This window comes from Heptranchias perlo, chromosome 40 (assembly GCF_035084215.1).
Source record: "Heptranchias perlo isolate sHepPer1 chromosome 40, sHepPer1.hap1, whole genome shotgun sequence".
NCBI classification, from domain to species: domain Eukaryota; kingdom Metazoa; phylum Chordata; class Chondrichthyes; order Hexanchiformes; family Hexanchidae; genus Heptranchias; species Heptranchias perlo.
In genome coordinates, this window is record NC_090364.1 from 16,716,626 (window position 1) to 16,730,731 (window position 14,106).

General features: G+C 54.9%; 1 protein-coding gene across 1 annotated transcript in view; it reads left to right on the forward strand.

Annotated features, from left to right (window-relative positions):
• The first annotated feature begins 390 nt into the window (after positions 1–390).
• Positions 391–14,106, forward strand: part of LOC137305756 (alpha-N-acetylgalactosaminidase-like) — a 22,422-nt gene continuing 8,706 nt past the window's right edge. Inside the window, 5 exon segments of the mRNA XM_067974705.1 lie at positions 391–620; positions 3,812–4,002; positions 5,411–5,585; positions 6,544–6,721; positions 9,106–9,200. Coding sequence (XP_067830806.1) covers positions 3,848–4,002; positions 5,411–5,585; positions 6,544–6,721; positions 9,106–9,200 — 603 coding nt within the window. The 5' untranslated portion in view covers positions 391–620; positions 3,812–3,847.

A 14,106-nucleotide genomic window follows, 5' to 3' on the forward strand; every position in this document is an offset into this window, starting at 1 on the left:
GTCCCTTATTCTGTCTGTTCTTATGGAAAGCCTTCACCCACTCACCCATTGAATGGAATTCATGCCAATGATCTATTTCTGTGGCCTTTGACCTGCTGGCCCACCTGAGAGGGCAGTCGGGGCCCCGGTTTAACATCTCATCTGACAGTGCTGCACTCCCTCAGCATTGTCAGCCTGGATCATGGGGCGAGAACGGAGCAAACAGATTAACTGGCCGTTCATCTCATTGCTGTTTACGAGACTTTCCCAGGGCAGAACGGCAGCTCTCTCCGGACTCCGAAAGGAATGAATTGGGTGTGAAGCACTCTGAGAGGCAGTGTAAATACAAGGAGCATTACTGGCCGGCACTCTCGCTGATAATTGGAAAGAGGTGTCAGCTGTAGGTGGCAGTGTCCCCAGGAATGGAGCCTCTCTCCAGGCCTCAGCTGTCCTTCTTGTGCTGTTGCAGGACCTTTGATTGTGGTTCAGAGGGCGAGGCGGTGAGCTGGAGAGTTAGATTAAAGTCTCGGAGAAGGAACTGTGTAACACAAGACATGTGATTCCCGGTGGATTGAACGGAGCAGGAAGTTGAGCTGTTTGCTTTTGCTGTCACCGAGCCGATCAGAAACAACCGTGAGGGAGTGAGTATCCTTGCCGAGAGGGAGGGAGGGAGGGAGGGAGCGGGCGAGTATCCCCTCCGAGGGGGAGGAAGCGGGCGAGTATCCCCTCCGAGGGGGAATGAGCGGGCGAGTATCCCCTCCGAGGGGGAGGAAGCGGGCGAGTACTCCCCTCCGAGGGGGAGGGAGCGGGCGAGTATCCCCTCCGAGGGGGAGGGAGCGGGCGAGTACCCCCTCCGAGGGGGAGGGAGCGGGCGAGTACCCCCTCCGAGGGGGAGGGAGCGGGCGAGTACTCCCGCCGAGGGGGAGGGAGCGGGCGAGTACTCCCGCCGAGGGGGAGGGAGCGGGCGAGTACCCCCGCCGAGGGGGAGGGAGCGGGCGAGTATCCCCGCCGAGGGGGAGGGAGCGGGCGAGTACTCCCGCCGAGGGGGAGGGAGCGGGCGAGTGCGCCCGCCGAGGGGGAGGGAGCGGGCGAGTGCGCCCGCCGAGGGGGAGGGAGCGGGCGAGTGCGCCCGCCGAGGGGGAGGGAGCGGGCGAGCGCGCCCGCCGAGGGGGAGGGAGCGGGCGAGCGCGCCCGCCGAGGGGGAGGGAGCGGGCGAGCGCGCCCGCCGAGGGGGAGGGAGCGGGCGAGCGCGCCCGCCGAGGGGGAGGGAGCGGGCGAGCGCGCCCGCCGAGGGGGAGGGAGCGGGCGAGCGCGCCCGCCGAGGGGGAGGGAGCGGGCGAGCGCGCCCGCCGAGGGGGGAGGGAGCGGGCGAGCGCGCCCGCCGAGGGGGAGGGAGCGGGCGAGCGCGCCCGCCGAGGGGGAGGGAGCGGGCCAGCGCGCCCGCCGAGGGGGAGGGAGCGGGCCAGCGCGCCCGCCGAGGGGGAGGGAGCGGGCCAGCGCGCCCGCCGAGGGGGAGGGAGGGAGCGGGTGTCCTCGCCGAGGGGGAGCGTGCGGGCGAGTACGCCCGGCGAGGGGGAGGGAGCGGGCCAGTGCGCCCGCCGAGGGGGAGGGAGCGGGCGAGTGCCCCCGCCGAGGGGGAGGGAGCGGGCGAGTGCGCCCGCCGAGGGGGAGGGAGCGGGCGAGTGCGCCCGCCGAGGGGGAGGGAGCGGGCGAGTGCGCCCGCCGAGGGGGAGGGAGCGGGCCAGTGCGCCCGCCGAGGGGGAGGGAGCGGGCCAGTGCGCCCGCCGAGGGGGAGGGAGCGGGCCAGTGCGCCCGCCGAGGGGGAGGGAGCGGGCCAGTGCGCCCGCCGAGGGGGAGGGAGCGGGCCAGTGCGCCCGCCGAGGGGGAGGGAGCGGGCCAGTGCGCCCGCCGAGGGGGAGCGTGCGGGCGAGTACGCCCGGCGAGGGGGAGTGAGCGGGCCAGTGCGCCCGCCGAGGGGGAGTGAGCGGGCGTCACTGGGCTGAGCACAGTTACAAAGTGTCGGATTACTAGAACTGGATCAGGTTCTGGAGCTGGCACGGGTGGGTTGGGAATGAGCTGTGAGATTCCTCGATGCATGAAGCCCGAGGATTTGGAGGGCTCGAGTCCTGGGCCTCACCTCCTGACTCCCCAAAGCCTTTCCACCATCTACAAGGCACAAGTCAGGAGTGTGATGGAATACTCTCCACTTGCCTGGATGAGTGCAGCTCTAACAACACTCAAGAAGCTCGACACCATCCAGGACAAAGCAGCCCACTTATTGGCACCCCATCCACCACCCTAAACATTCACTCCCTTCACCACCGGCGCACTGTGGCTGCAGTGTGTACCATCCACAGGATGCACTGCAGCAACTCGCCAAGGCTTCTTCGACAGCTCCTCCCAAACCCGCGACCTCTACCACCTACATAAGAACATAAGAAATAGGAGCAGGAGTAGGCCAATCGGCCCCTCGAGCCTGCTCCGCCATTCAATAAGATCATGGCTGATCTGATCGTAACCTCAAATCTAAATTCATGTCCAATTTCCTGCCCGCTCCCCGTAACCCCTAATTCCCTTTACTTCTAGGAAACTGTCTATTTCTGTTTTAAATTTATTTAATGATGTAGCTTCCACAGCTTCCTGGGGCAGCAAATTCCACAGACCTACCACCTTCTGAGTGAAGAAGTTTCCCCTCATCTCAGTTTTGAAAGAGCAGCCCCTTATCCTAAGATTATGCCCCCTCGTTCTAGTTTCACCCATCATTGGGAACATCCTTACCGCATCCACCCGATCAAGCCCCTTCACAATCTTATATGTTTCAATAAGATCGCCTCTCATTCTTCTGAACTCCAATGAGTAGAGTCCCAATCTACTCAACCTCTCCTCATATGTCCGCCCCCTCATCCCCGGGATTAACCGAGTGAACCTTCTTTGTACTGCCTCGAGAGCAAGTATGTATTTTCTTAAGTATGGAGACCAAAACTGTATGCAGTATTCCAGGACAAAGCAGCCCGCTTGATTGGCACCCCATCCACCACCCTAAACATTCACTCCCTTCACAAGAGGTTGAGTAGATTGGGACTCTACTCATTGGAGTTCAGAAGAATGAGAGGCGATCTTATTGAAACATATAAGATTGTGAAGGGGCTTGATCGGGTGGATGCGCTAAGGATGTTCCCAAGGATGGGTGAAACTAGAACGAGGGGGCATAATCTTAGGATAAGGGGCTGCTCTTTCAAAACCAATCTAGAAGGACAAGGGCAGCAGGCGCATGGGAACAATACCACCTGCATGTTCCCCTCCAAGTCACACACCATCCCGACTTGGAAATATATCGCCGTTCCTTCAAAATCCTGGAACTCCCTTCCTAACAGCACTGTGGGAGAACCGTCACCACACAGACTGCAGCGGTTCAAGAAGGCGGCTCACCACCACCTTCTCAAGGGCAATTAGGGATGGGCAATAAATGCCGGCCTCGCCAGCGACGCCCACATCCCATGAATGAATAAAAAAAAACCAGAGAACACACATTTAAGGTAATTGGCAAAAGAGCCAGAACATGAGAATTTTTATGAAGCAGTGAGTTGTTCTGATCTGGAATGCGCTGCTTGAAAGGGCGGTGGAAGCAGGTTCAATAATAACTTTCAAAAGGGAATTGGATAAATAGTGGAAGGGGGAAAAAAATTCCCAGGCTATGGGGAAAGAGTAGGGGAGTGGGACTAATTGGGCAGCTCTTTCAAACAGCTGGCACAGGCTCGATGGGCCGAATGGCCCGCCTCTTGTCATTCTATGACTGCCTCACTCTTGCATGCGTTGTGTTGTTGATGCCTAGGTTGAAGGCCTCGTTGAGCGATTGTCTCTCTCAGGGATGGAGCTGTTGGTTGTGCCGCTCCTGTTGGCCCTCACTGGCTGCGGGCTGTCGCTGGACAACGGCCTAATGCGAACCCCCCCCATGGGATGGCTGGCCTGGGAGCGATTCCGGTGTAACACGGACTGTAACACCGACCCGAAAAACTGCATCAGGTGAGGCCGGGGCCGGGATCTCCCGGGAAACATCGCCGGGAATCGAGGCGGGGACTCCACACTCGCCCCATTGTCCCTAAAACAAAAAATTGCAGGTGAATGTGAGACCCTCATCACCACTGCCTTTGCCGGCCTGGCTAGCACTGGGGTTCAGTTCCACAGATACCAGCAGCCTCTACTAGGTCGTCAAGGTGGCTTCATAGGTGAGCCTAGACAGTGAGTGTCAGTGACTATTGGACCACAGGGGTCTTCACAGCCAGTGAAGCACTTTTTGAGGTGTGGTTCCTGTTGTAATGTGGGAAACGCAGCTGCCAATTCGCGCACAGCAAGATCCCACAAACAACAATGCTGGCCTTTCTATCTAGAGGACTGGAGTACAAGGGGGCACAAGTTATGCTGCAGCTATACAAAACCCTGGTTAGACCGCACCCGGAGTATGGTGAGCAGTTCTGGGCACCGCACCTTCGGAAGGACATATTGGCCTTGGAGGGAGTGCAGCGTAGGTTTACTAGAATGATACCCGGACTTCAAGGGTTAAGTTACGAGGAGAGATTACACAAATTGGGGTTGTATTCTCTGGAGTTTGGAAGGTTAAGGGGTGATCTGATCGAAGTTTATAAGATATTAAGGGGAACAGATTGAGAGAAACTATTTCCGCTGGTTGGGGATTCTAGGAGTAGGGGGCACAGTCTAAAAATTAGAGCCAGACCTTTCAGGAGTGAGATTAGAAAACATTTCTACACACAAAGGGTTGTAGAAGTTTGGAACTCTCTTCCGCAAACGGCAATTGATGCTCTAAATCTGAGATAGATAGCTTTTTGGCAACCAAAGGTATTAAGGGATATGGGCCAAAGGCAGGTATATGGAGTTAGATCACAGATCAGCTCTGATCTTATCAAATGGCGGAGCAGGCACGAGGGGCTGAATGGCCTACTCCTGTTCCTATGTAACAATGATCACTTTTTTTTCGTGGTGTTGGGTGAGGGATAAATATTATGCAGGACACCGGGGAGGACTCCCCCACTCTCCTTTGTGTCTGTGGGATAATTTACCTCCACGTGAGCAGGAAGATAGGGCCTCGCTTTAACGTCCCCGATAATGTAGCCCTCCCTCACCCATTATGGACAATGTGCTCAGATCTCTGGAGTGGGGCTTGAACCCATGACCTTCAGGCTCAGAGGGTGAGAGTGCGACCCACTGAGACACGGCCAACGTTCCAACTCGGGACCTCAGAGTAGGGACAGGCCTGGGCCGCCCGTTGGGGCCTGGACCCCCCGCCTCCGTTGGGGCCTGGACCCCCCCCCCCCCCACACCCCACTCCCCGTTGAGGCCTTCACCGGCACCACTCCGTGCGGGGACCTGGGCGGGAAGTCTAACTCTTTGCCCTCTTTCCTCTGTTTGCAAACAGTGAGCGCCTGTTCATGGACATGGCAGACCGGTTGACAGAGGACGGCTGGAAGGAGCTTGGCTACCAGTACGTGAACATAGACGACTGCTGGGCAGCGAAGAAGAGGGATTCCGAGGGGCGGCTCGTGGCCGATCCCCACCGATTCCCCAGTGGAATTAAAGCTTTGGCTCAATATGTGAGTCTAAATTTTAATCCCTTCCCACCCTCCCCATTCCCCTCTCCCACCCCAGACCACCCTCTCCGCTTCCCCCTCTCCGGTCACCCCCCCCCCCCCCCACTCTGATTCCTCCCTCCCCCCCCCACAAACCACGTGAGCGGTATTTCTACTGCTGATCGGGCCGTGCGTGATTTGGGTTAGGATGGAAACCGATTGTGGTGTTGATCTCCTGCAATGTTTCACTCAGACGTCTGGCTTCTGCTTAAAGAGGAACCCGTTAGTTCTGCAATTGTTCATAGAATCTTACAGCACAGACGGAGGCCTTTCGGCCCATCGTGCCTGTGCCGGCTCTTTGAAAGAGCTGTCCAATTAGTCCCACACCCATGCTCTTTCCCCATAGCCCTGCAAATTTTTCCTTTCCAATTCCCTTTTGAAAGTTACTATTGAATTTGGAAGTCCCTCATCCCCGGTACCGTTCTAGTAAATCCCCTTTGCCACGCTCTCCAAGGCCTTGACATCAGCCCTAAAGTGCGGTGCCCAGAATTGGACACAATATTCCAGCTGAGGCCTAACCAGTGATTTATAAAGGGTTAGCGTAACCTCCTTACATTGAATTGCATAGAATTTACCGCACAGAAACAGGCCATTCGGCCCAACTACTCTGTGCCGAAGTTTTACTCTGGACGAGCCTCCTCCCACCCCTCTTTATCTAACATTACTTTTGTACTCTGTGCCTCTGTTTATAAAGCCAAGGACCCCTTATGCTTTTCTTTAACAGCCTTATCGACTTGTCCTGCCACCTTCAAAGACTTGTGTTCTTTGGGGAGTGGGCCATTCAGCCCCTCGAGCCTGTTCCGCCGTTCAGTGAGATCATGGCTGGTCTGTACCCTAACTCCATCTACCCACCTTGGTTCCGTAACCCTTAATACCCCTTGCCCAACAAAAGTCAAACATTTCTCTGCACCTTGTTTTAAAGGTCCACTCGAAAGGCTTGAAACTGGGCATTTACGGAGACCTGGGCACATTCACCTGTGGCGGTTACCCAGGCACCACGCTGGACCTGATTGACTTTGACGCTCGTACCTTTGCCTCCTGGGGCGTGGACATGCTGAAGCTGGACGGCTGCTACTCAAACTCCTCCGAAAAGGCTGTGGGTAAGATCAGGAGTCGCTGGCAGGACTGGCACTGGCAGATTTGCTCAGCAGAATGAAGGCTTCGGAGGGTAAAACTCCCCTCCTGCCCCAGGTTTCCACTCCCGGCACAGGGTTCGGCTCAACAGGGTCAGAGGTCGTCATTCCCGACTCTCAGCGATCATAGAATCCTACAGCACGGGAGAAGGCCGTTCGGCCCATCGTGCCTGTGCCGGCTCTTTGAAAGAGCTGTCCAATTAGTCCCACATTTTTCCCTTCCACTATTTATCCAATTCCCTTTTGAAAGTTACTATTGAATCTGCTCCCACCGCCCTTTCAGGCAGCGCATTCCAGATCATCACAACTCGCTGCGTAAAAAAAAATGTTTCCTCATCTCCCCCTCTGATTCTTTTGCCAATTATTTTAAATCTGTGTCCTCTGGTTACTGACCCTCCTGCCACTGGAAATAATTTCTCTTTATTCACTAACGTATATTAATGACCAGAAAATCGGGACCTCCACACTCCCTGATCCGTGATCTCCATCCCGGGAGCAATGCCTCAGAAATGTTTACTCCTCGGTCTCTGTAATAATCAGGACCCCCTCCGTTACTTAAAAGCAGGAGTCTCGAGGGTATGGCAGTCCCTCTGGGGGAGGGGATTAATCGGATGCGCGGATATCTGGTGAGGACAGAATTGGGTTTGGTCGCGATGCCCCCCGTGGTTGATTAGCTGGCTGACAAGACCCTGACTAGGCTCACCCACCAAGGATGGTCACTTGGGTGCATGAGTCAGCACCCCTTGCTGTTGGCGTCTGCTGGGTACAGTTCCATAGGCGTCAGTCACCCTGTTGCCTGGCACCAGTTGGCCAATCTTCACGCACGGCCCTGGAAAGTGAATGACATACGCTGATTAACCATGGGAAGCATCACAGCCAAGCCCATTCCTACCACCTCCTGACATCGACACAGAGGCGTTATCCAGCAGGGGGCAGTAGATTGCCTCTGGTGTTTCTCACGGTCATTAATGAACATAAGGTTTTTTTATGTGTTTAGTGGGTAGCACACTCGCCTCTGGGTCAGAAGGTCGTGGGATCAGGTCTCACTCCAGAAACTTGAGCACAAAATCTAGGCTGACACTCCCGGTGCCAGTACTGAAGGAGTGCTGCACTGTCGGAGGTGCCGTCTTTCGGGATGAGAAATTAAACCGAGTCTGCCCCTTCAGGAGGATGTAAAAGATCCCACGGCGCTATTTCGCAGGGGAGTTCTCCCCAGTTTCTGGTCAATATTTATCACTAAAACGGATTTTCTGGTCATTATCTCATTGCTGTTTGTGGGATCTTGCTGTGCGCAAATTGGCTGCCGCATTTCCCACATCACAACAGTGACTGCACTTCAAAAGTACTTCATTGACTGTAAAGTGCTTTGGGGCGTCCTGAGGTCGTGAAAGGTGCTATATAAACGCAAGTTCTTTCTTTTTAATATACAAGATATCGCATTAGTCGGGAAAGAAATTGCTCCATATCACCACCTAATGGCCACAGCCTGCGACTGCACTGTTACATGCAACTGTTTACATACAGGATTTCAATCCTAAATGTTGATGTAGGCAGTTTTAATGTTAAATGTTGATGTGAAAGTGCGACCAAAAATCACGACAACAGGAAGTGGCAGTAAAAGCAAGATTTTAATAATAGTCAGGTGATTCCTGGTATTGGGGGATGTTCTTCCTCTTTCTCCTGAATGTGCAGACCTCTTGCTGAGATCTGGTTTCATGGGCGCTGCTCACACCTCCCAATAGCCCCAAGCTCTGGAATTCCCTCCCTAAACCCCTCCTCCTCTCCACCTCCCTCTCTTCCTCTGAGACCCTCCTTAAAATCCACCTCTTTAACCAGGTTTTTGGTCACCCCTCCTAATGTCTCCTTCTTTGGCTCCGTGACCATTTATATTTGATTACGCCCCTGTGAAGCGACTTGGGGCATCCTTCTGCATTAAAGATGCCGTATAAATGCAGGCTGTTGTTGCAGTGGCCATTATTCATGTAACAGCTTTGACAGAGTGGTGATAAAACTATTCATCTGCAGGGGGCATCGTAGCAAAGCCCAATCTTGTCCTCGCCTGAAATCCATACACACTCCCTTCCAGTAGGAGCTGCTGGTTAATGACCCTGGCTGATTTTCCCCCCGCTCCCCCTCCCAGAGGCACTAACAAGCCGAATTGCTCCTATTTTTTTAACCTGGTTCAGTGCAGACTGGGATCAAACCTGATTGGGAGGCACGAGTGAGCGAGGGGATGCAGATCCCTCCCTGGTCTGCATTGTTCCGTTGTTCCTCGGATAAACTCACTTGAGACGGCAGGAAGCTGCAGAATGACGGGGTTTTAAACTCTCTTTCTTTTCCATTTTGATCAGGGTATCCGTTGATGTCAAGGGCACTGAACGCCACAGGCCGCCCGATCGCCTTCTCCTGTAGCTGGCCAGCGTACGAAGGTGGCCTGCCCCCTCAGGTATTGTCGCTGGGTCAAAATCCTGGAACTCCCTACCTAACAGCACCTTCACCACGCGCGGACTGCAGCGGTTCAAGAAGGCGGCTCACCACCACCTTCTCGAGGGGCAATTAGGGATGGGCAATAAATGCCGGCCTCGCCAGCGACGCCCACATCCCATGAATGAATCCTTTTTAAAAAAGGCTGCAGCTGTCTCCCCTCTTATAGGCAGGCAGCGCAGGGCGGTTGAGCCAAGGATGAGCGGGTGAACAGGCCTCTTGGTTCCTATCGTGGTTTTGTGGAACAGGAGGGATCAAATTCCACTCAGTATTACATAGAATTTATAGCACAGAAACAGGCCATTCGGCCCAGTTGGTCTGTGCTGGTGTTTATGCTCCTCATGAGCCTCCTCCCTCCCTAATTCATCTCACCCTATCAGCATATCCTTCTATTCCTTTCTCCCTCATGTGTTTATCTCGCTTCCCCTTAAACGCATCTACACTATTCGCCTCAACTACTCCTTGTGGTAGCGAGTTCCACATTCTCACCACTCTCTGGGTAAAGAAGTTTCTCCTGAATTCCCTATTGGATTTATTAGTGACTATCTTATATTTATGACCCCTAGTTTTGGTCTCCCCAACAAACGGAAACATTTTCTCTACATCTACCCTATCGAATCCCTTCATAATCTTAAAGACCTCTATCAGGTCACCCCTCAGCCTTCCCTTTGTGAGGGAAACGAGCTCCAGCCTGTTGAGTCCGTGTGGATTACAGGACTGGCTCCCACATGGCGGAGGTCTCATTGTTTAAGGATTTTTCCTCTCTCAGTACGAAAGGTCAAGGATCAAGCGAGACACTAGTTATTTTCTAACTCTTAAAGAACTTTATTTGACATACTGAAGCGACAGATTTTACCAGAAGAAGCTTCTCGCCCAACTTTCTCGGGTGTGCAACTCGAGAATAAGAGGTGATCAAATCCTTTCTCTTGGGAGTTGAGAAGCTTCTGGTCCTACGCTGTATTGTCTCGAACATCGCACCAGGTTCTCCTAAAAATCACTGTGAGACGGTGTTTTTTTGTTTGTTGTTGGGCAGAACAGCCATAAATGGACTTGTTTTCTCCCCCTCTTTCTTTCAAATGCCTTCTCATGGTTTCGGCAGACAGCTCTCTTATCTCTAATCTAGTTGTTCTCTGCTTATCTGTCGCTGTCCTGATTTATCTCCCAGTGTCCTTCGAAAGTACGCGGTCTCCCTCATTACACAACGAGCCCAGGATACTTTTCGAACTCGGTCAAGTTCCCATTGTCCTTTGCTCCCGTTGTGTTTGGGTGTAAATGATCCGTTCCTCGGTCGGCTCTCGATCCCAAGTCAGATTTACCTCATTGCTGTTTGTGGATCTTGCTGTGCGCAAATTGGCTGCCGCGTTTCCCTACATTACAACAGTGGCTACACTTCAAAGGTACTTCATTGGCTGTAAAGCACTTTGGGACGTCCTGAGGTTGTGAAAGGCGCTATATAAATGCAAGTTCTTTCTTTAAGTCTTTTATAGGTTTTATTTAGTCTTCCTTAAAAGAGCCAGCATCAAAAGTCCAAGATCCTTCATTATCCTCAGTCAAGTTACTCTCCGACCTGGTAACAAGAGCCATCAATCCCCGAGACCCCATTATACCTGCCCTCACGGTACCTGTGCTGCCCAGTGTGTTACTGCACTGTACAGACCAGGAGGTGCTGATTCAACTCCCAGTCTGTGTTGAGTCGGCTGATTTTGGCCAAGGCCGGGGGGGGGGGTGGGGTTTATTCATTCTCGGGATGTGGGCATCGCTGGCAAGGCCGGCATTTATTGCCCATCCCCGAGTTCCCCTTGAGAAGGTGGTGGTGAGCTGCCTTCTTGAAACGCTGCAGTCCGTGCGGTGAAGATGCCCCCACACCTTGGAATTGGTCTCAGCAGCCCTCGGCCTAGGTTGGATAAATCAGCCAGGGACCCCCCATCCCGATCGCTGTCCGGTGATTCTCGCTGGAAGGTGCGCACGGATTGCCTCCAGGAGGGGAGAGGTTCGGGCTCGGCTGTGATGCCTCTGCTGCCGAATAGCTTGCTGACATTTACTGACCAGGCTCATTAGTTGAAGAACGGCCACTTAGGCATGATGGCAGCAGTGCCCATCGTACCCCAGGAAGGCAGAAAACCTAGTCCCCGTGGGCAAGGGCCCCCCCCCCCCACCCAGTATCTGTGCTGACGTTTAACCATTGACTCGGGGGGGGTTCCTGGGGCCCTGTACTCTCGCATCCTGTACCTTCTCATCAGCGGCCTCCTTCGCTCATCTCCAACCCTAACGGATCTTTTATTATCTTCTTTCTGACCCATGTCCTAGCTGCCCCCAGCGCAGCGGGCGAGCCCGTGCTGCCCCCAGCGCAGCGGGCGAGCCCGTGCTGCCCCCAGCGCAGCGGGCGAGCCCGTGCTGCCCCCTCTCCCAGAAGAGGAGATGACACAATCGGCCAACCTCCCTCCCCCCACCCCCCCAAAAAAACAAATCTTTCCATAAAGCCCAGGTCTGTCCAAGCTCCCGCAACCCTTGGACCCCTGAACAGGACACAGTGTTACCCGCTGAGCTTCTCCTCGCTAGCCTCATAGCAATATACAAAAATAACCAACACGAAAAGACCCACTGGTCAATCCAGCCTGTCCCATATAACTCTGACTCCTTGTCCAGACACTCCCTACCCCAACAATCTCCTGGGCAAAGGCAAAAAAACCACAGATAAACCCAAGGGGTAAAAAAATCTGGAAAATTCCTCTCCGACCCTTTCAAAACTAATCCGGGAGATCACGGTGACTCCGATTTATATTACAGGAATCCCACCCTTTGTGCGAGGTGACCTACGTCCCAACTAGAAACAGGTCCAGCTCCCGCTTGAAGGTTCTCGATAAACAATAAACCAGGCCTATGAAAGTCACACTGCTCAGTGACCTTGTTGGGAGGAATTACCTGCTGACATTCACTGACCAGGCTCATTAGTTGAAGAACGGCCACGACAGCAGTGCCCACCGTGCTTAGATGTAAAAGAGGTGACAAATCGCAGCCCGATAACGACAGGTCCGTCAGCCCTCCGTCCTTCCCTGGGTAAAGTTCGACAGCACCTCCCAAACCCGCGACCTCTACCACCTAGAAGGACAAGGGCAGCAGGCACATGGGAACAACACCACCTGCACGTTCCCCTCCAAGTCACACACCATCCCGACTTGGAAATATATCGTCGATCCTTCATCGTCGCTGGGTCAAAATCCTGGGACTCCCCTCCCTAACAGCACTGTGGGAGAACCGTCACCACACGGACTGCAGCGGTTCAAGAAGGCGGCTCACCACCACCTTCTCAAGGGTAATTAGGGATGGGCAATAAATGCCGGCCTCGCCAGCGACGCCCACATCCCATGAACGAATAAAAGAAAGTTAGTATTTGGTGGAGTATTTGGACAGCAATAGATTAACAAATAGCGGTCGGCCTGGGATTGGGAGCAGGATGTTCCGCTTGACAGGTTTTGGCTTCTTTGAAGAGAGAGGAAGTTCCCCGTGATATTTATTTTTACTTCCAGAAGACTTTTGACAAAGTTCCACGGGAAAGTCGGCTAATAAAACTAAAATCCATGGGAATTCAGGGGAGAATGGGGGACTGGATGAGAAATTGGATTTAAAATATAAGAAACAATATCAGATGGGGAGCAGCTGAATGGAGTATCACAGGAGTGAGTGTCGAGGGGAGGGGCTGAGTGGGGAGCACTCGAGGGGTCAGTGTCGGGAGGGGTTGAGTGGGGAGTTCTCGAGGGATCAGTGTCGGGGGGGGGGAGGGCTGAGTGGGGAGTTCTCGAGGGGTCAGTGTCGGGGGGAGGGGCTGAGTGGGGAGTTCTCGAGGGATCAGTGTCGGGGGGGGAGGGGCTGAGTGGGGAGTACTCGAGGGATCAGAGTCGGGTGGAGGAGCTGAGGGGAGTACTCGAGGGGTCAGTGTCGGGGGGGAGGTGCTGAGTGGGGAGTACTCGAGGGGTAAGTGGCGGAGGAGGGGCTGATTGGGGAGTACTCGAGGGGTCAGTGTCGGGGGGAGGGGCTGAGTGGGGAGCACTCGAGGGGTCAGTGTCGGGGGGAGGGGCTGAGTGCGGAGTACTCGAGGGGTCAGTGTCGGGAGGGGTTGAGTGGGGAGTTCTCGAGGGATCAGTGTCGGGGGGGAGGGGCTGAGTGGGGAGTACTCGAGGGATAAGAGTCGGGGGGAGGAGCTGAGGGGAGTACTCGAGGGGTCAGTGTCGGGGGGAGGGGCTGAGTGGGAGTGCTCGAGGGGTCAGTGTCGGGGGGAGGGGCTGAGTGGGGAGTTCTCGAGGGGTCAGTGTCGGGGGGGGTGGGGCTGAGTGGGGAGTTCTCGAGGGGTCAGTGTCGGGGGGAGGGGCTGAGTGGGAGTTCTCGAGGGGTCAGTGTCGGGGGGGAGGGGCAGAGTGGGGAGTTCTCGAGGGGTCAGTGTCGGGGGGGGTGGGGCTGAGTGGGGAGTTCTCGAGGGGTCAGTGTCGGGGGGGGTGGGGCTGAGTGGGGAGTACACGAGGGGTCAGTGTCGGGGGGAGGAGGGGCTGAGTGGGGAGTACTCGAGGGGTCAGTGTCGGGGGGAGGAGGGGCTGAGTGGGGAATTCTCGAGGGGTCAGTGTCGGGGGGAGGAGGGGCTGAGTGGGGAATTCTCGAGGGGTCGAGCGATGTATAAATCTGGCGATTATGCTGCAGGTTTTTAAAGCACCGTTTCCATGAGGAAATATCACAGAAACTTATGATCTGCGGTCTGGAGAGATCGTTAAAGGACAAGCTGATTGAGGTTCGAAAGTACTAAATACCATCCACACGGTGAACCCAGAATAGGAACAGGAGGAGGCCATTCAGCCCCTCGAGCCTGTTCCGCCATTCAA